We start from the raw sequence: 22,352 nt of genomic DNA on the forward strand, positions 1-22,352 counted from the left end.
CTTAACAAGGACAAGAAATTTTACTTTGAAAGTGTTTGATGGAATACTTAATAAAAAAAAATATATTATTTTTTTAGTTTGATTGTATACTTGACCTTGCAAAACCAAGTGAAATTGCTGCTACAATATTCCACCAGCAGTTCATATGCATTTTCTTATATGTATTATTAAAAAAACAATTCTTTTTTTATTTTTTTAACCAAAAAACCAAACTAATCTCGATTTTAACCGAACCAATTTTAACCGAACCAAACCTATGTGATTCAATTTTTAGTTTTTTTAAAACTGGAGAACCAAATTTTCGATTAACCAAAAATTTGATTCTGTTCAATTCAGTTAACCAAAAAAGCGTACCCCTAATCAACACCTTATTACTGCCAATGAACTTAATGATGCTAAGACAAATCCATAATACGTGGGAACGGCCAAATGCCGTATCGATGGAGGAGTAAATGGAGGTTGTTCAGAACATACTTATCTGCGGACTCCAGTAAGTAATTTAACCAATGAAAAGGACGAAAAAGAACTATATCCCAAATTTCTTTCATGCAGTCGGACATAACGACTTCTTTTTAATCATCACGGTCCTAATGAAACGGCCGATGTTCTGACCATTCAGCTTTAATCTTCTTACTTTCTAGTTCATGAATCTGGGGCACACATCATACTATTTAGAGCTATTAAAAGAGAAGTATGTGATTTTGAGATATGCTTAGCATCAGATACATTCCACAAGAAAAGCAAGAAAGAGTCTATGGGAGAACTCAAAATTATCATGCAACAAACATATAACTCACCAGTACATATCAGAAGTACTCCAGTTCTCCTGCAATTTTTTCAATAGTTATCTTATTTCTCAAACATTCTTTCTTAAGAACAAATATATTTGATATATATCTAGGAATGAGAACCTAGCGTTGAAATGCAATCGAATAGGAACCAGTGTTTGGATCTTTGACAGCTTTAAAGTTGTCAACACTCATTCCAAAACGACCCAGAATGGAATTCCCCATCTCTTTCAGTTTCCCTGCAATCACAAAATAAACTCAGCTTTAATACAGGATTTGTTGGAGAAAAATGCCATACTTAGTATGAAATATTAGTTTAAACCAGAATGGTGATTAAATCCTTCCGATGAAAATTCCTTCTAGATTTCAAGATGAAAATGTACTATGTATATCATCAGAAGTATATCTTGTAGCCAACCTATTAAGAAGAATGCTATATAATCCCTTACGCAAAAACACACAAGAATCTATTATGGCACGTCCACGGGTGAATCCAAGGTATTCCAGCAATAACTAATTGGCACAACACATGGGGGACCAGAGATCCCATTAAGGAGGAAAAACATAAATAAAAACTGCTGCATGTAGACATAAATTGGCTTTTAGCTCACCAATCATCTCTTCCTTCATCTTTTCACGCTTTTCTTCTGCTAATGGCTTTAAACGGATGATAGTTCTCCTAGCTTGGTCATTTGATGGATCCAATTCTAAGATTCTAGTCATGTCTGCAAATGAAGAAACAACAGAATTCAGGCAATACAGAAAGCAATTACCAGAAAAAAACCAATCAACCACAAAGAAATGATCCCTCAGCGTAAATTACATGAGATGTGGAATAATCCAAATATAACAATCCACATTCAACCAAAGTCCTACCACCCATGCTGGCCACCAACCGTCATGAATATATCACACCCACAAAACTAGGGCTGAAGAGAATTTAGTGGCATGCCAGTTATCACAAACGTGGACAACTTGCAGGAATTATATGGTTATTCTCCACTACTAAGCAGTACCATTTTTGGGTGTTCTTTATTAGACATTACCAGCAATTGACTCCTCATACTGTTCAAGTTTTTCGCGTGCTTCTCCTCTTCTTATAAGAGCTTTCATGTATGTAGGATTCAGCTCCAGTGCCTTTGTACACTCTTTGACTGTCTCCTCATATTTCCCCTAAACATCACAGTAGTAGGACAATCACCTTCAGAATATGATGCATGAGATCTGAATCAGTTGCACATGAACACATCATGAATCAAGAGCATTTACCACATCATGAATCAAGAGCATTTACCAGACGACTGTAAATTCATTGCGTCAGCTGAAACCAATACATTCAATAGAAGCTAGGCACAAATCTTTCTGAAAATTCATGTACTATACAGAACATACCTTAAAAGGTAGAGGAGAAATGGAATCAGATGCTATTATTTTATTTGGAGCTCAAAGCCATCAAATCAATGATCTAATGTTGCTTCAATACTAGCCTAAACAGGGCTAGACCCTCAACAATTCCCCTACTTCTTTCAATCTAAACATTCAACTATTTATCACTTCTGATGCATTTTGTTTTTCAGCAGTAAATTATGCACATTCTCTTGATTGATGAATTTTATCAATTTTCTAATCAAGGGTACAGGTAAGACAAGACTGTGATATGGAAGCAGGCCAGATGGCAATGAAGTTTGGGTAAATGTCTGCCAAGAGGCCCAAGCCCAAGCTGGAAAAGTACTATTCATGCTTCCGTTGCATGCTTTCATATAATTCAACAAGCATTTTTCCAACTTCTCATGTACTACCTGATTTAATTGGAGTCTCAACCTGGTCCATTTATGATGTTAATATTCTGTGAGATGCTTATCATCAAGGACGAAAGTTCTAAGTAGAACTCTCAAGTTATTATATATCCAATCTGTTACTGCAGTAACTGAACTAGAAATGGTGAAAAACATGATACATACTCTGAAGTTCAAACATGGGAGCAACATACCATTTTGAAGAAACAAGCAGCCCGATTTGCATGACACATGGACCGTACTTCACTAGATGAAGGATCATCTGGGGAAATATGTATAGCAAACTCGTACTTTGTCAATGCCTCTTCGTATTGTCCAGCTTTAAAGAAGGAATTTCCCTCAAGCTTTGCATCATTTGCTCGGGCTAAGGCTTTCTACTTCTCGAAAAAATAAAAGCAAACAAAAGACAACATTATAAATGGTGAAAGTATTACCAGAAATCGATTCTTAAGAAATAACTAGTGGAGAGGACAGCAAAGAAGTCTACCAAAAAAAAATTTAATATAATGAGCCCAAGTAAATCATAACCTCATCAGGCCGCCTAACAGGAAAGTGGACCTAAAATCCTTGCCCACTGATTAACACAAGAACACAATTGACCAACATCTGGGCAAGCAAATACAATTATGAAGATTGATTATCAGAAAATCCTTTTAGTATTTCTCAACAGTCCTATTAAATGGCGAACGGATCATCAAGACATCAGTAAGATGTATTACTATCACTAATTTCTCTATGAATTAACCGACTTTATGAATTAAAATGCTTCCACGTAACTTCAAAACTTAAACTTCTTCATCAATTTAACAAAATATCAGCAGTACAGCAACTACATTCGAATAAGCAATAGCTGATCTCTTCGAACTCAAGCTAACAAGCAACCAAAATTTCGAAGGGGGGAAAAGAAAAGCTGCATCATTACCTCATTCGCTTCAATATCTATGGTTTCAATCTTCCCTTGCTGTTCGTCTTCCTTGCCCTCACGGCTCACCCCATCATCCCCATTCTTAACACTACTAACATCATTATGCTGACCGGTATCACCACCATTGCTACGGGAATGATTTTCAGGTTCTGGAACGGCGTCAGTTAGCTCCGTATCACTGGCGGTCTCATAGCCATCGGAACCGTAACCAGGTTGCGCCGCCGCTGAATTAGGCCGTGATTTCAAATTATTTTCACCGGAAGATTCATCTTCAATCACCGCCATTCTTCCGCCTTAACCAGAACAATCAAAACCCTACGCTTTCTCCCTCTTTCTACTATGGAAATTTGAAGAGTATTTTATACTCTTTCTGACGATTCCAGAAAATTCTCCTCTTCTGCGATGAATTTCTAACGTCGAAACGGTGCGACGTCGTATCCTTAAGCTAAGTTTTACTTTAGCTATCTTTTAATTTCAAAAGATAGACGGCCCAATTAAATTGGGCTCCTTATTGGGCTTACTCTTTAGGATCCATTTTAAAAAGAGTAAATTAAACTATATCCTCTGAAATTTGACATCGTTACGTATACTCTTTCATTATTTAAAGAATTACAAATATCCTCCTTATTTTAACCGTTATCTAACAATTAACCCGATTCATTAGTTTTTTCTATCCATTTTTTTATGGTGAACTAGCCAAAATGCCTTGGAGATTAAAAATTATAATTTTATTTTTTTTAATTTTTTTTATGAACTAAGTGATAATTTTTTTATTATTTTTTAAGTCTTTCAACCCATCCAATCCTTTTTCTTAAAAAAAAAGAAAAAGAAAAAAATTGCAATAAGGACAAAATTGATAATTTCATACCCTATCCAAAAATTACATAATTTCATCAAATATTAGGAGGGGTATTTGTAATTTTTAATTAATGAGGGGATATTCACAATTATATCAAATCTCAATAGAAATTGTCATAATTTACCCTTTTAAAAAATATATTTGGGTTTCGGTTATAATAATTATCGTTTTCAACTGGTTTTAGTTAGATTGTAAACGTGTCCAAAAGGTACAAAAAGAAATATAATGCAACACACAATTTTCACGTGGTTTTGATAATTTTTCTACATCTTGCTCAAAATAAGTTTTTCATCAGGATCTCAACGCAGAGTTGGATTCGTGATTCTTTAATCTGAATGTAATATTGTGCTCAGACTGAATGCCAATTTAAGCCCAATCCATGTCTATTTAAGCCCATTTTACTCAGACTCAATGAGAAATTTACTCAACAAAGAAATAATATAGTAAATTATATTGACTTTCCTTTGAAGTTAGGTCATATTATACACACACTCCGATGTCAATTGAAAAATTACAAGTACATCCCTTGAGGTTGTAGTTCTAATTACAAGTATATCCCTATTCAATAGAAAAAATTACACAAAACATTCCCTGAGTACATAACTCTAATACCATCTCTAGGATTGTACCTATAATCTATAAAAAAAATAAAAAGTATTTAAATAATCAAATTTAATCTGGAAGAGGGTTATATATGGATGGGTGGATGGGAAAGAAAAATGAAATTTTCTTGAAATAGCATAGAAAATCTTTCCTGTTTTTAATGGTCATGATTATGAATAGGGTAAATTACATTTTTACTATTCGAATTATGCCCGTTTTTATATTTTATTATTAAAACTTATTTTTATGTCAATTTATCATTTTAACTTTGTAAAATTTGTACTTTGTCATGTACGATCATTTTTTTATTGATTTTTCTATAAAAAAAAAAATCACATATTATGCATATATAAAAAATATCACATCACGTAACCATTAACTGGATATGATGTTTGTTCGACAAAAAACTTGATGAAAAAATAACTATAAATGACAAAGTGCAAAATTTCGCGAAGTTGAGATGATAAGTTGACCCAAGAAAAAAAAGTTTAAACGCCAAAATATAAAACTATCATAGTTTGAATGCCAAAATGTAATTAACCCTTGTGAATATCACAAAAAATTATGTCATCTTTCCTTATACTTTTCTGATTAATAGATCCTCCATTTTCATGGTGAAGAGTCTTCCTCCTTAGCCTCGCATTGTCTAGGTAAATTATAACTACCATGAATATTCATTATTATTTAAAAAATTATAAATATTTTTCTGGAACAGAAACTAATTATGTAGTCCGTAGATGGTGGGGCGCCAGAAAATTACTGTTTTACCTTTATCGCCTTTTTTTTAAAAAAAAAAATAGGTCTAGAAAAAATAAATTAGGGTGCATAAAATAAATAAATAAATAATTTCTAGAGTATATTGTTCATAAAAATATCTTTAAAAAATGTATAAAATTATAATTTATAATCTAAAATGATATTTTAATCAGTTCACCACAAAATTAAATAGAAGCCTAATGAAAACTAACAGAATGGGCTCGTTGTTAGGAGACGTTAAAGTTAGGAGGTATTTGTAATTTCTCAAACAATGAGAATATATTTGCAATTATGTCAAATTTTAAGAAAGATGACCGTAATTTACCATGGTTATGATTTGCCCTCTATCTCCCTCTTTCTCTCTCTCTCTCTCTCTCTCTCTCTCTCTATATATATATATATATATGTATGTTTTATAAGGTTGAAAAATAAATTAATAACAAAACCACCCTATTGAGATTGATAAATAAATTCGTTCGTTAACTTAACAAATTAAATTTGAATAAAATTTATCGTTCAATAAACTTATAAATTTAAAATTATCAAGTTACTCGAACTCAGTTCGTGTTCGATTAAATTGAAGTTCGTTTAAATCCAATTTAATTAATAATTAAATCAGGGTCAAGAACAGAATTTCAAACTCGATAATGATTCAATTCAGGCTTGAACAATAACATGTTGGACTATACTGATCAATTTGATCGAATTTTATTTAATTTTAATTTTTTTTTTAAAAAAAAACAAAAGAGACAAGTAGGGTGAAATGGGGGTACAAAACTAACCTAAACCCAAATTTTGTTTTAGGACATTTACATAATTGAGTAATTAAAGAAGATTATTACAATAATCTCAACAGGCAATGAGGTTGCTGAGTTTCTTGTTCCTCAATCTCTCACCATGTACTTCACTCTCTTGCCCCTCATACCTGCAACAAAAACTCATTTCTCTTATCACCAATACAATTTCATATTATCTGTCTGCAGTTAATCTACTTATATATATATATATATATATATAGGGTTAATTACATTTAGAACCCCTCTAAAAATACGAAATTATATTTTTTCTCAAAAAAAAATTAAAAAATTATACTTATACCCCATGCTAAAATTCATTATTTACACCTGACCCATTTTCAGGGTTTGGAGGAAAATGCTGACGTTCGCCAAAAGTTTACATAAATTTTTAATTTTACTCCTTATTTAACGTTCTCGTTTAATAATTTTGTACGTACAAGAACAAAATATAATGATCAATGTTAACCTCACTACATATTACATTTATCCTTTTATAAATACAAAAATATACATGAAAATATTAAATGAGGGACAAAATTGAAAATTTATGTCACTGTTTTTGTTATGGTTAGAATTTGTTGTCCAAACTCTAACAGAAGCGTGTTAAGTACAAATGAAGAATTTTCAGAGAGGGTGTGAGTGTAATTTTCAAAATTTTTTTGAAAGAAAATGTAATTTTATATTTTTAGAGTGGGTTTAAGTGTAATTAACCCATAGACAGATAGATAGATTTGTACCTAGATGGTATGGAAATTAAAGGGCTCAAGCATTTCGCCAGTTTCACTGCTTCAGCTTCTGAATTGACGATTTGATCAAAACAGAAATATCTCCCACTGGTTGAACTATCTTCAAAAGCTCGAATATGGACATCAGCTAGAAAATTTATATCAACGGTAGCCAGTACCCCATTCACGTACATTTGCTCTGCCCCTGTCCCACATCGACAGTGAACATGAATTATTACATTCTCAAGGGATAATTACACTATCAGTGTGAATTATTACATTATTAAGCGATAATTACACAACGAGCATGAATTGTTACGTCTAGACATATTCTCTTCCGATCATTTTATAACGTAATATATGACCACAAACGTGGTGTAATTTTCCAAAATTGAGGGTCTTTTTGTAATAAGATGGATTCTTAATTATACACACATCTCTTGATATTTAAAATATTACAAAACAACCCCTCAATTTTATAAAATTACGTTGTACTCCCTATAGTCCTATTTATTACGCTACAGAATGCTATTTAACCATCTTGTTTTTAAAATGAACATGATTGTAGAAGACACGAGATCAAATATAATGACTTTTTTGTAATAAAAACTCGTGATGAATACTAATTAACTACGACTATTAGTGTACAGACCGGGCTTGATTGAACCTGAATCAATCATATGGCAGGTGCAATACACTTGTCGTGTGATTAGTGTACAGTTCAGAAAAAATGACTAATCACATAACAAGTATATCTGTGATTGATTTGATTCGACCAAAGCTAATTCAAAATAGAATTTTCCGGAGTAATCATAGGAAATAATCTTAAAAGTGAGGCCAAGATTGTCATGGCTTGAGTACCTTGAAGATAGGACAAGGTTTGTTGGGGATTGAGACGAGCAACGTCAGGGCCGGTAACAAGTCCTGGATTGATGCATACCATGTTAAGCGTTCGATCGATGGCCAACGCCCAAGCGGCCTTCTCAGACAGTGTCTTTGCCAAGGCATACCACAACTACGTACATCAACAAATATTAATCATCAGGACAGCAGTACGATGTGGCTGAGACAAGATTAAGGAAGGATTCATTTATCGAATAAAAAAAGTGAAATTACAAAATCGCCCTCAAGAAAAAAATAAAAAAAAAGACACTACCTAATATAGTCGTAACGACTGATTTTGTACTTAGGTGTCCCTATGGAAGAATTGAGTTTGAAAATATGAAAAACAGTGTAGATCATGCCACATCAATACAATATAGGTCCCACTGTTGACGTGACATAACCAGAACTATCTGATTTTCACAATCGACTCATACAAGATAGTTCGGTTCTTAAAATTAGGAATTGGGAAACTATAGCCGCGACCAAGTCCGACCCGATTACGTGCTTCCTTCATTATACATCAATCACTTATCAAGCCATATTACCCCAGTTAAGTGTAATTCTAATCCCAAATTGTACATCAATTACATGACAAGTATAACAATTATTATATACTTAACTCAATCAAATTAAATCTGATCCGAATAATTTTTTTTTTGACAAAAATATTAACAAAAATACAGACACACACACAGATAAATGAAGATATAAAAAGTAAAATTAAAACCTTGAATTTGGTGCAAAAGTCAGGATCACTCCAGGACCTCTCGTCAACATCCTTTTGGGAACAAATGTTTTGGGTCCAGACAGCAGCAGTGAGAGATGAAGTGAACACAATTTTGTGTATACTTTGTGTCTGAGCACAACCCTCCAACAAATTGATCGTCCCTCTAACCTCTGAATCCACCATTTTTCCCTGCACACATTACAACATTAATTATTATACATGCAATAAACTGTTAATAGGACTAAACACATTTCTTTGTCCGGTATTTATTTTTTTAATTTTCAAGATTTCAATTCTTTTCTTTGCAAAATTCACCTCCATCGACGTTGCAAAAATTAAAATGGTGCAGGATCAAAATGCTACGTCGGAAAATTAAAAAATAAAAATGCTGGTAAAAATAAATTAATAGTAACAAAAGCTCTTATTTTAAAATATCAAGATTGTTTTTGGGGAAAAGCACGAACTCCAACTAAAAATAATTAAAATCATTAAAATTTAAAAAATACAGAACCAAAATACTATTTTTAAAACGTGGTTGACGGGATCATTACAGACATCATGAGTAGATAATCATATTCAAATAGTTAAGAAAACTCACATCGTACTTTTCCGGGCTGTCCAGGCAGCAAAACAAACCACAACACAACCTCAAAGCCTCGAGAATGCTGTGGTAGTCCAATACATCCACAGTAAACATCGTCAGCCTGCCGTTTTCTGTTCTCTCTAACCCTGCTAATTTCTTCACTATCTCTTTCTCTCCTAAAACAATCCATGAATTTCAATTGTCAGAATAGAATATATTAAATGATTAATTATTGATACAGGCAAGCGTCCCGTATTGGACACAAACAAACAGAAAATTCTTACCATTTTTTCCGACAGCTGCGTGGACATTATACCCTCTGATCAATAGCTTCTTGACCAGACAGAATCCCACGTAAGTGGAAGCATCAAGAACACAAACTCTGGGGTTTTTCTCATTTTCTGCTATGATGATATCTCTCATGATTTTTCCCTCTTCTTTGACACTTTCTGATCAGCTCTTTATATATATGTGTGTGTGTGTGGGTGTGGGTGTGTGTATTCTACTGTTGTTTTGTCTTATGATGTGTATATATATATTGTCTTGCAACAGACCAAACTTGTGGTGGAGGAGTAATAGAAATAGGAAAGTGGCATACTATACATATGAAGATGAGTTGGTGAGCTGAAAGAGTTGATGTTCCCAACTACCCATGATTTTCAGGCAAATCCCTCTTCCCATTTGTGATTTTTGAGGATTGCTGGTGGAGATGGTTTAACTTTCATCCATCATCCTATATTTATGTAAGGAAATCTCTGGATTTATTGCATGTGCAAAGAGTATGGGTCCAAGATATTGGGTTGTGCTGTGTGAGCCACTGATTAGGTTTCGATTTTCGTATTAAATTTATTTTGTTGCAAATTCTATTTTATTTAATATATATAATTTGCAATTAAAAAATTCAATCTGATTTAATTTGGGGTGAGTAGGTGGAAGTTTTATTTATTGCAAGAAAAAGAGTGTGTTCATGGGAAATATGGGTAGGCAGCAAAGACACGTTAACTATGTAATTAATGTGTGATGTTCTTTTCTCTTATCAGAAATTTTTCTAGAAGTAGACAATTACGTGAGAGGATTGCGTTCTTGAATGTCTCAAAATATCAAAACGTGTCCGAACATGGATGGGCTTCATATCCATGACTTATACTAAATTAATAAATTTGGAATCGGTTTTTATATACTTTTAGACTAGAAAATTAAAAATAAAATAATCAGACCATTTATCTCCAACAAACAAACCAGCATTATGCTATCTCCACCATAAGATACTGAATTTTACTTCCCAAGACAAAATTTTTAAAATATAAAGTCACATAATTAGTAATGATAATTGCGACCAACGAGATCTTACGACTAAAATATTATAATTTTTTGAATTTCAAATGTGGATGTATGTCTATTGCTATTATAGTTTCTTGTTTATCTATTTTAATTGACGTTGATTCGAACTATCAATGTATTAAATTTGTTTTTAAATTTGAATGTTAAATGATGTAATAAATAGCATAATGTCAAAAAGATAATGATAATTACAACTCATATTTCGAATCTACGGTTGCATTTTGATTGAAAATTTTTGAATCTACGATTACATATCCCTTTTTTTTTTTCAAATTTAAACTATGTTGTTAAATTTCAAATTCTTTTTATACAGAGTCATATTCAAATTCAAATATAGTAACCTGAAAGAGCTTTTTACAAATCCTAAAAATAAATGAGTCATATTGCATTTCTAGAGATTTACAAGACATCCAACGATGTAAGGAAAGGGTAAGAGCACAATGTCCATTTCAGAGTTCCAAAAGCTAAAACAAGAACTGGTGTCCAGAATTGCAATTTGTAAATCACAAACACAAGCTACAAATCTGATTGTAATCAACAGAGCAGATGATATTTTTGAAAGGGTAGGTAGATTTGCAAATTTGAACAAGCAAAAATCACTTGCACAAACTAGCACACCACATTAAAACATATCATAGTACGCTAATCACAAATGTTTTTATTGTCCACTAAACCATAATGATGCACCAATAAAACTTCCCATAGCCGACAGGAATTTGCATCGGCAGAAGGCGTGATTTCTGAAGATCACTTTCCTGAGTGGATGACAGACCTTAGGGACAAATAAGTTTGATGCAGAACAAATTCAGTTCAAATATTTGGCACAGCTAAAAGTCGTGCGTGCATCCCCGTAGTTCGATAATATCTGAGTACATAAGGAGATTCCTTACACTTTGAGTTATGTAAACCGAACAAAAGTACAGGAGTTGAATTCCCAACTATGTTAGGTTGCTGTTATAATACAAATTTATGTGATAGGGACTATGGGGCATAAATTTTATTCTCGATTTTCTCCAGTCTATTTGATATCATATGTCATGATATGAATACAGATAACAAGGTCGAAAGAATGAATTAATAGAAGTTGGAGGTAACTCTTACGATTGTGTACTCCCGCCTTCTAAGTCTTGCCAAGAAATGCTGGAAGATAATCTTGACATGAGTTTCTCTGATAGGACGAGTCTCTAGAAATGGCCAACTGTAACATGCCAATTATTGCAGTTCCAAGAAAATAATGGACCAGTAGTTGTCTTCTCTATTCCCACTCAAGAGGTAAAGAATATCTCAGTCAAGTTTTGAACAAGTTTGAAGACACCTGAAAAAAATAAGCGCATTAAATAGAAATGACAGGTATATAGTACATAGACAAAACAAAAGGTCTGGGAAGGGTCAGATGCGCAACATTCTGATACCAACAGAGTGATAATTTCAAAAGGCGCAGCTTCGAGCTAGAGCTATATTGTATAGGTCAACATGCTTTCTTTATCATGTCAAAGTCGAGAAATTCCACTTGAGATAAGAATGAATTGTACGGAATCGTAATGTATAAAACGGTGGTAAGAGCATGTTTAGCAGTTTGTATGACAGACACAGCCGACTCTGATTCACTAATATTATGCAGAAACGCCAGCATTTCTTGCAAGAAAACTACACAGAGCACAGTAGAGATGTAATGCAATACCAGAATTGACAATCACATTTATGGTTGTAACTTGTAAGAACAAAAACCATGAGGGCCTCGGAAGTGACATATTTAAGAAATATGTGCATAGAAACAATATATACCTTCACATGATGTGGCATAATTTTTATATCATAAGGTACATGCAGCCATGCATGCGGTGGATGACACAAGAAGTTTTCAGGTTTGCTTGTATAAACGTCAGCATATTGATGGATGTGGTAAGCAAATGCAGATTCTTGCCCAGTGTCAGTCAGGAATGTTGCTCCAAATGACTTATTAAACATCCGTTTCATGGTGTAACATGCCTTCTGCCTCTCTTCATTGAGCTCCCAAAGAAGAGACATGTACTCTTCACTTGCCTCACCATTAGAAACAGTAGCATGGAGTTTGACAAGAAGTTCTTGTATTATGTGAAACTTGGCCTGTTGGTGAAACATAAAAATGGTGAAGCCGAAAATGTCTCATTATCATTGTCAAAAGCAGTAAAATGTTGGCGAGACCCAGATATAAGGTAATATACCAGGAAATCGACCAAATTAGATGAAATTAGATGAGAGTAACATGTATATTCTCTCCAGCCAGATCGAGCAAGAAAGTGCAACGCACGCATAGATGTAAATACCAAAATTCATTAGACTTAATACAGATTACTTATGCCAATGAAAGTGTGGACGAAATTTCAACATGAGAAACAATTAATTTAATATAAAAGTAAGCTATTATTGCATATAATAATCCATCTTGCTGACTTTGTTAAACCCAAAAGATTTTAGACCAGATATAGCCTTTATAACAGAACGGACAAGATAGCGAAAACCAGCTTTAAGGAATATTTAAATTCCACTTGTAGATAAAGACGTTACTGGGAAACCATTTTTATAATTATGGCCTAAAATTCAAACATAGCATATCTATATTCCCATCATAAAACTTCAGAAAGAATATCTCACTCACCAAACTCAATAAAGAAGGGCTTACCTGTTCAAAACGATAACTATCTTCATTCTGGATCTGAATTTCATTCTGAAAGCAGCCAGGAAACAAAGTCACTAATTTTACACCTTAAGCAAGACAGTCTAATAAAACACAAGTGACATATTTTACAAGGAAGTGGATGTCACCTGGCAAGATTTTGAGCAAATTAGTGACCATATTATTGGAAGATTCTTTTATTACTACTTTACACATATTTACTTCCCTGTGGGAACATAAAGACCATAGGCTCATAGCATAGCAGACTAGCAACTACTTAGACCACAATCTAAAGTTTGCTTTGAGCTGACATTACAATCATAGTGAACCATCAAGAATTTTCATCTTTTAGTATAACGTAAGGGACATTGCTTCAGCATGTGTCGTAAGCAAATAAAGAATGGCATGACTGAAGGCATACCTCCAATTCGTGAATTATGGCAGCTGTATGCCACCCTGCTTTTGAAGGCCCTCTTAGGTCACTAAACAGGTGGTCCCCAAAGTATATCACCTAAAAGTTAGGAAATTGTGTCATCATCAACTAACACAATACTATGGAGAGAAGTGAGAACTATTAAGTATACATAACTATTGGCAATTACAAATTGTTTACTCCGCAATGAATAGAACAATATAACTGAATGCCTTAAGTAGATATTGCCATGTAGTTCACCTCAGGACCATTCCACTTAGTTATTTGCAAGAAAGTCTTCAGGCATCCATGGTAGTAAATTTTGTTAGGAAGGAAAGCATCCACCTTTGAAAAAGCCAAAGTGTCTTTCTCCACATCATAACAGCTAATGAAAGTTCCAGAGTGCAGTTTGGATAGAGCAAAGAGGCACATAAAAGGGAAATTAGTATGCCAAGTTCAGTTCCCCAAGACCACAAACAAAACTGCAAAATAAATCTATACCAAAACTGCAAAAACAAAACTGCACATAAGTTTGGATGCAACAATAAAATATGTAGGTGATGAACCACTTATGTATATACCAAAGTCTCCCATGGGGGCGCCTAAATCCAAAATAATCTGGACTACAAAAAGGGATCACCAGAATCATGTACAAGGTGGCAGAGCCTAAATCCAAAATAATCTGTACAAAAACACATTTTTAATGAAAACTGAAAACTAAAAATGAAAACACAAACAAACAGTTTAGATAATCTAGTTTACTTTAATGAATACAGTGAAAGATATATCCTGTTTCATTATGTTTAAACAGAAACCATCATAGACCTTTGGTGACCATTTAATTCAATCTTCTAGCCTTTGCAGCAGATTAGATCATTTTTCAGTCAATTAACTCTTTTGCATTTACAGCAAGTCCAAAATTATATAGCCAATAACAGATGCACAACAATATCGCCTCCGACATGAAGATTGCTCCCAACATGGTTAGCTTGATAATCATCCCTTCATGATTTGACACACAAACACGTAACAAAAAGTACCACATACATACACAACCCAACAGAATAAGATTACTGCATACCAAAACCAAATGCAACAAAATGACAAAAGTAAATAGGAAGGTGTACCGAAATGGACGTTCAGAGGTATAGAACTCTGGTTTGTTGGCTTTAGCAATCACGACATCAAAGAGTTCCCTCCAGCAGTCTTGGTGTCCCAATGAATCCTAGTTAACAAGTGACTCAAGATACTTAGCTTCAATTTTAGTGCCTCCCCATCCACAGAAATGAGAAATACACAGAGATGGAAACATAATTGCTTTTTGATAGCAAAAATGATGCTCTAAAGTATAATCAGCATGTAAATCCACTTAAATACTCAATATACTAAATAAAAGGACTTAATGTCAGAAGAAAAAAGTTAATATGTCTAAGCAACAATGTATGTGAAGCAGGATTAGGAAGATGAACCCATAAAATGTCAGGGCAAAAAGTTCATCAAGCCAATAACAGTAACTCTCTGTAGATCCATTATCTAATTCTACTAACAATATATCATACAAAGATGCCAATTTATCACAAGATAAAAACAAGAAGGGACCATAAAAGTTTGTTTCGATGAACTAATAAATATACAAAATGGAAGAGATGTGCATCAAGTACAGCAGGAACAATCAAGCACAAATATAAGGACCAACCAAAGAAAAGGATCAAAATGCTTGACAAACTATTTTGAATTTAGGACTGGAAGGTTACAATTTTCAATGACTGGACTACGATAGGATAATATAAAGCAAGAACTTCTCCATCGTAGTGTTATTGAGATCACAAGGACTTCCTATAGTGATTCTAGGATTGGAAGAAAGAATGATTGTGCTAGAATTGCTAAAGCAACAATAAGAAAAAGAAAATCAAGAAAACAGGAATACAAGAATAGAGAAACGAACAGCTCTAGGCGTAAGAATGCCTCAATAAGTTACTAGAAACATGTCAATAATACCTAACTGTAATGACAAAAGTAAAATGATGGCAAAAGTATCTGCAGATCTAAAAGACTTTCCAACAACCATCTTTATAAGCATGAAATTACAAATCTACAATCATCAGACCACTGAGAATAGTTTGACAGTAACTAAGCTACATTTCTTTCCTTTATCCAAACCATAACATTTCTATGAAGTTTATCATAATTTAACTAAACATCACAAATGGACCATGTGTGTTTCTCATGCCCATCAATTTCTGTAAATAATAGAATACCCTTAAATTGTAAACTTAATAGAAGACCACCACATTTGATTTCAAGTGAAAATGATTATGCATATCTCCTGGCGAGATAATTACCTCCAACATGAAGCGCATTCCTCCATCCACAAAATAATAAGGAGAATTAGTCAACAAGAAAAGTTTCTTTCCATTCTCTTTCAGCATCCTCAGAAAGCGAAGTAACTGTCCCTGGAATAATACAGAACCCAAGTCTGAATCAACTGGTCAAAATTTTCACTTAAAGAAAAACATGAATTTTTTTAAAATAGAAAAGAAAAGAGATATAAGCAAAAGTTTGTGAAAAGTTTACATACATTCTTTACGAGATACTTCTCTGGATCTGAAAGAATTCCTTTATGTGCTAAACCACTTCGATGAACATGCTGAATAGCTCGATTCACATCTTGATAAACATAAGAAGGATCAAATTCCAGCTTGGCATCAACAAAATGTTGAACAATATCAGCAATAAGGCATGCCTGCAGAAAAATAACCCCTCTGTTTGGTTTCATTTTCAACTAATTGGGAAAACATCTAAAGAAACTCCAAATTATGCTACAAGGGTTTTGGTTTGTTTAAAACCAATAGTAAACCTCTACTATCAATATACATAACATTACAAAACACCCACAATCAAGTCATGATATAACATCTTCAGTAATTTTTGTCTCCTAAAAGAAATAAGTAACATATTTATATCCATTTTCAACAGAAGAAACTGCCATTGCATATTAGCCTCATTGCCTATTATACTCGCTGGATTTCATAACAGTTTTTGAACAGTGATCTACCAAATCCAACTGCAACTAAAGTTATACAGCACAAAACATAAAAATAAAATGACACTTGAAAATTCACTTTTCCTGTTCTGACATGAATTCAAGAAAATAAGACCTCCAACAAAGACCTTCATGTTTAGTAAACAGATAATATCCCCTCCACATAAGTAGGATATATGAATTATGTCATAGACTCCAGAAAAAAATATAGTATATGGTTTTTCTAATCAATCTTAGTTTCTAAACTTACTTCTTTATACAGATCACTCTTATTAATTTCATCAAAGCCATGAGAACGCCTTTTGACTTCCATTGACTCATTCAGCTCCATCCCAAATTAAAAATACAAGGTTCGACTTTTCATGTTTACAGGAAATCATCCCCAAGCAATGGCCTTAATGAACTTGTGAAAAAAAAAATAAGAACGATTTAAGTTTAACATTCTTTCACGAGGAAATACTATAAGAATCATTTAAATAAAATTTTAGAAATGTAACAGAACAGAAGAGAGACGTACTGACAAAAGCACCAACCTCGCTAAAGCAAAAGAAGTCCATCAAACCCACCAGTTCTTGAGCTTGATCACGGCCAATATGTCGTGTGCCATATAAGTCATTGATTTCTGGTCGGCTAAGCTGCATTTTCATAGTTAACACAATCAAAGAGTTAGCTTTCTCAATATTGTTTCAAATCCAATTCTCTCCAACAATTTAATTATGCTTACATGCTGGAATCATTCTTTAAGTATGCAGCAGAAAGTGGACCCAATAAACAATACAGCGATGAAAGGATGGAGAATCCTAGAATACCACTAAACACTTTCACTTATCTTGACAGAAGACTTATGTTAATGGAGCTCAAGATTATTTTTCGACAAGACAGAAGTTTATGTTCATGTAATAGAGGAGTACTACAACACAACGGATTTATCTTTCTAATCCAGACAAAGAGTGCTATAACAGAATGAATATATCTTTCTAATCCAGATAAATAGAACAATAATTTAGCTTATAGCAAGAGCGAGCTAGAATATAAAGAGGCACTGAAGGTCTGGATAAGCAAAATATAATGCAATCACATAAAATGTCAAGACTCTTTTGATCAGATAAGTAAAACAATACCATCAAGTCTCTATGATATTCAAGTAAATGAAATACTTGACAATAATCAAACCCTTTGAGAATCAGGACATGTGGCTACAAACTCATACAGAATCCACTATTTTAATCCATTTGCCACTGTATTCTGTTCTTGGGAGGGGAGGGGAGGGGAGGGCAGTGAATTTAATTCAGCAGCTACTGTGCTATATGTCTAAATATATAACTGATTTACATATGATCTAAGTCAACAGAAAGGGGAAAAGGACCAGCATAAAGTTATATGTCTGACAGCTTCAGTTTTATATGTTTCAAAATTTCTCAACAGCATCAGAACAAAAAAACATGAGGTTAGCTCACATGCATTCTCTAATGATCAATTATTATATTGCTCAAGTCAGCCTATAATTGGTGAGGCAGTAAGCTGCTTTTCCATTTCAAATTCAGGTTTTAGCCTCGAATTCAAGTAATTATATAAGCATTTATATCATTTTACTCCAAAATGATCAGCAAGTTTCTTGTAGACAATGAATAACCCACCAGGTATCTGGGCAGCAGTATATAGTAATTGCAAGTATTGCATTATGTCTCTGCCCACTAAGAAGGTAACCGAGGTCCAAGGATGCTAAGACCAAATGAAATGTAACAGTTCAGAATTAGAAATGCCATCATTTACCCTATTGCTAACGAGTTGCAAGTCCTTAATTTGGTCCTTACAATGCACTATTTGGACTCGCTTATCTCAAGAAAAAAGAATTCTGCTTGTTCTGAGATTTAAACCAGTACACTATTTCAACTTGTGTCTTAAATAAAAAACAATACCAACAACCAAACAACCACGACTATTCATTTTGATCTCCATTTTATTACCCAAAAAGTAGGAGGGGGTTGGCAACCATCTTGATGAAGCTCCACATAAATGCAAAGAGCTCTTCGTAGCACCAACTTTTGCTCTTAGACACTTCTACAGAATCATAATTTCAACAAACAACTGAAGCTTCCCAAGCATTCATGTTCTTTCTACCACAGTAATATAGTATATGGTGGTATCTGTCATCCATAATTGTATTAATAAGATCATAAACATTTATTTGCATCTTATTGCTAAGCTCTTCCATAAGCATTACAGTTGACATAGATATAGAGAATTTAACAAATGCAAAAATGCTAAACTATAGACATTGAATTGTCCCAGCTGTAAGCCACGACAAAAGTCTTTTAGATTTCATAAAAATTCAGCTACAACCTGCTTTATGTATCCTAGCTGGTATAAGCGTGCAGTTTACTAATCCAATATTTCAGCCAAGGTAAATGAAAATCAAATCCAATGTACCAAGAAACAGCTATTTCCTTCATTCCTTGTCTTGTTTTGACACAGAAATATAAAATGTAAATGAAAGTTTGGCATCAGTAAGAAGTATGAAATTCATATATATCTGATAAAACAAGAACAATACAAATCTTTTCCAAATATCCATTCAGCTACTCAAATGTCCGTTGCCTCCCATTATGCTATACGTGCATGCTAAATTCAAATCTTCACTTCAGTTGTTGGGACCAACTAAATAAAGATCCTTCACAATAAAGTGCAAATAACTCCCCTTCGCTGCATCCAAGATTTTGGAAAATGCCTCTAAAAGTAGCATAAAACTGGTTCTCTCTGCACATCAAGATCAGTTATTGCCGTCTCCTTGTTTCAACATTTGGTCCTATATGCCACCACCTTCCCCATGTGAGCAATGTCGCCCTTACACGAAAATACCTACACTAATCAATTTTTTTAATCTTTAGGCACATGCAATTTTAGTTTCTTTTTTCCAATATTTTTTCTACAATTGCTCTTCAGCAACCAAAAAAACTTTCTTGCCCTCTACAAAATCCATTTAGTCAACAGTTCTCATCCATCTCAGTGTGGGTAGGATAGAACACAAGATTTGGTGTCTATGCTTGAATAAGGTACTGCATTTCTTCTCCAGCATTCATTGACAGAAGGATTGCTAAACTGAAAGATACGACAAACAAGGTTCAAGATTTTAGATGTAATTTTTGAAATGGTATTAAAAACTTGAAATGATGGCTTCTCTGAAATCTGAGTTTACTAATAAATGTCAAAACTCAGATTTTTTTTCTGGTTCTTTCAGATCTGTAGAGCATGATATCACGAAAAAGTAATTTTATTTAATTGCTTGGGTCTTTACTTGACAGAATTTTCACGCAAAGTAACTGCAGAAAACTGTTTGCACTGCCATTCAAGATTAGTTCATCTAAAAATGTCACCAGAATACCATCTCCGGCCCCCACGCCACCCCACACACACCATTAAGAAATACAAACACACACAAAACCTAGAACCCAGGTTCACCACTACTTCACAGCGTTTGTCACCTTGTCATGGTACCATTATACAATAGCTATTCATAGTATGAATACTGGAAATTATGATCAAAGATTCGTCTATCAACGCCATCTGCTTTAGAATACATTCACGAGTTCACTTATAAACCTTCCATTTCTCTAACTCCAGAAAGTTGTATTTGGTCAAACTACAGTACATCTAGAAAACTTGCAATTCCTTTTCAAAATAAATATACACCTCATCAATTTCAGGAAGAGAAAAGTGACTCTCTGCTGTAAGATTTAAGCATAAACTAAAACATTGAGAAGAGAGAAAGCCACCTATTATACCTTTCGCCTGCCAAAATAGCATGCATCAGGTTCAATTGATCCAAAGAAATCCAGCTTCATAAGGCACCCCTTTGACATATCATAATACAGCCCTCTTATTGGAAATGAGTTATCATATTTGAACTCCAAGCAACTATCAGGATATCTAAGCTGAAAAGCCCACAAGAAAAGGACATAGATATGATTTGCTACTTATTCCTTTTCAAGATAAGCAAATAATGAACTTGATGCATATCAAAATCTTTATAGAAACATTGTGAACAAACCTCATTAACCAAATACTCTTTGGCAAGTTCATATATTAAGCTTTGTAAATTGGCAGAGTAGTGGGCCAATGTGTAATCATAGTCAAACCCGAATACTTGTATATTGTCCAATCTCAAGTCCTTATTGACATATATGCCTAAAATAGAAATATAAGTAGCATTATTTCAGAAATCATATTAAACTTTGTAAACACATTTTCCAAGTGAGAAGAAATTCACTTTTCAGCTGATGGGAACAAAAAAAAAAAGAAATGTTTGTAACCTTTAGGATCTGTTTTTGGAATTTCTCTCAATGTATCTGGTACTTTCTGAAATCTCTGTTTTGCAGCATTAAATACATGCCGAATCTTAGCAATTTCATCCTCCAAACTCTGCTTTCCTTCCTCTTCTTCCAATTTCAGCACCTTTTGCTCTGTTGCGACAACTGAGCTAAATGTACGGAGAATGTTTCCTCCGACCCCTAAAAATTTCAAAACACAACTCAATAATATTCAACGATAACAATTAACTCTCCCTCTTTTGCATATTTACACAGTTCCATATTGATTACCAATACAAGTTCATATTTATTTTTCAGTGTTAGATAGATCATCCAATGCATCGAACTTCCAATACAATCTATTACCAATCACTTATTTACCTAAAATGAAATGAATCTGAACCGAGAAAAACACAAATATTCACCCATGAGAAAGCGCAACATGCTGAATTTGGCACCATAAACATAAGGGCATCAGAAACCAGAATCAATACAATTCAGTAAACTTCAAATTGATTTTAAACAACCCCAATCCCAAAAACGCACTACACATCATGGCTACTTTTCCTACACATTTCCAGATACACAAAAATTCAAAATACACTTCATATTTTCAAGTAAGCACGCAAAGAGTGTTAAGAAGAAGACCTTCCACAAGCCCAGAATGCGCAAGTTGCGTGCTTTGCAACTGGAAATCAGAAAAGGAAAAACTAACAGTTAGAAAAACTATAAACACATTGTATGCTAATCTACATCTATACGTAAAATCACTCCAGCAATTTGAGATAGAATCACAATCTTCCACTTCTTGTTCTTACAGATACATACGCGTTCGAACATTACACAAATGATAAATAAACAAATTCCTTAAAGTTCTTGTACAGACAGCAGATTACCGGGAAAGAACCAAATGGAAAGATCCTCCTGCGAAAACAGGCCATAGATAAAACTAATTCTGTGCTTTATGCGTTGAAGTTAAGCTTTTCCAAACTATAAACATGGAGTCGATGAATTAGGGCTCGCAAGGGGAACATGAGATGAGAATTTGATTGGAGGAGATTTGAAGTGTAAGAAATGTAGCCGCCAATTTCCAACCCTCAACGATTTCTACCAGAATCAATCACAGTATTAGTATATGTCAAGTGGTCG

At 33.7% G+C, this 22,352-nt stretch overlaps 3 protein-coding genes across 4 annotated transcripts; all 3 read right to left on the bottom strand.

The window, feature by feature from the left end:
* Positions 1 to 753: 753 nt before the first annotated feature.
* On the bottom strand, positions 754 to 3,905 carry TPR1 (Tetratricopeptide repeat (TPR)-like superfamily protein). Its single transcript, XM_011081043.3, has 5 exons — positions 3,507 to 3,905; positions 2,779 to 2,958; positions 1,835 to 1,961; positions 1,400 to 1,513; positions 754 to 1,027 (listed from the first exon to the last, which is right to left on the bottom strand). The coding sequence occupies exons 1-5, from the start codon at positions 3,792 to 3,794 to the stop codon at positions 912 to 914; spliced, it is 825 nt and encodes a 274-aa protein (XP_011079345.1). The 5' UTR covers positions 3,795 to 3,905; the 3' UTR covers positions 754 to 911.
* A 2,508-nt stretch (positions 3,906 to 6,413) lies between these two features.
* LOC105162883 (NAD(P)-binding Rossmann-fold superfamily protein) lies at positions 6,414 to 10,185 on the bottom strand. The gene is made up of 6 exons (XM_011081042.3): positions 9,729 to 10,185; positions 9,460 to 9,620; positions 8,862 to 9,050; positions 8,111 to 8,264; positions 7,262 to 7,454; positions 6,414 to 6,652 (listed from the first exon to the last, which is right to left on the bottom strand). The coding sequence occupies exons 1-6, from the start codon at positions 9,865 to 9,867 to the stop codon at positions 6,577 to 6,579; spliced, it is 912 nt and encodes a 303-aa protein (XP_011079344.1). The 5' UTR covers positions 9,868 to 10,185; the 3' UTR covers positions 6,414 to 6,576.
* Positions 10,186 to 11,313: 1,128 nt separating this feature from the next.
* LOC105162881 (HAD-superfamily hydrolase, subfamily IG, 5'-nucleotidase) lies at positions 11,314 to 22,352 on the bottom strand. 2 transcript variants are annotated; one of them, XR_847873.3, is made up of 15 exons: positions 22,100 to 22,352; positions 21,852 to 21,891; positions 21,207 to 21,404; positions 20,945 to 21,081; positions 20,679 to 20,828; positions 17,430 to 17,531; positions 16,432 to 16,596; positions 16,196 to 16,306; positions 14,981 to 15,078; positions 14,115 to 14,238; positions 13,863 to 13,952; positions 13,448 to 13,492; positions 12,571 to 12,891; positions 11,887 to 12,100; positions 11,314 to 11,650 (listed from the first exon to the last, which is right to left on the bottom strand). XR_847873.3 is itself a non-coding variant. In XM_011081041.3 (14 exons), exons 1-14 carry the CDS (start codon positions 22,142 to 22,144, stop codon positions 12,074 to 12,076), a joined length of 1,653 nt encoding a protein of 550 aa, XP_011079343.1. In that variant the 5' UTR covers positions 22,145 to 22,352; the 3' UTR covers positions 11,314 to 12,073. The 2 variants fall into 2 exon arrangements, 1 of the variants encoding a protein (XP_011079343.1); XM_011081041.3 differs by having other exon boundaries at positions 11,314 to 12,100.

This window comes from Sesamum indicum, linkage group LG5 (genome assembly GCF_026168435.1).
Source record: "Sesamum indicum cultivar Baizhima isolate 11 linkage group LG5, ASM2616843v1, whole genome shotgun sequence".
NCBI classification, from domain to species: Eukaryota; Viridiplantae; Streptophyta; class Magnoliopsida; order Lamiales; family Pedaliaceae; genus Sesamum; species Sesamum indicum.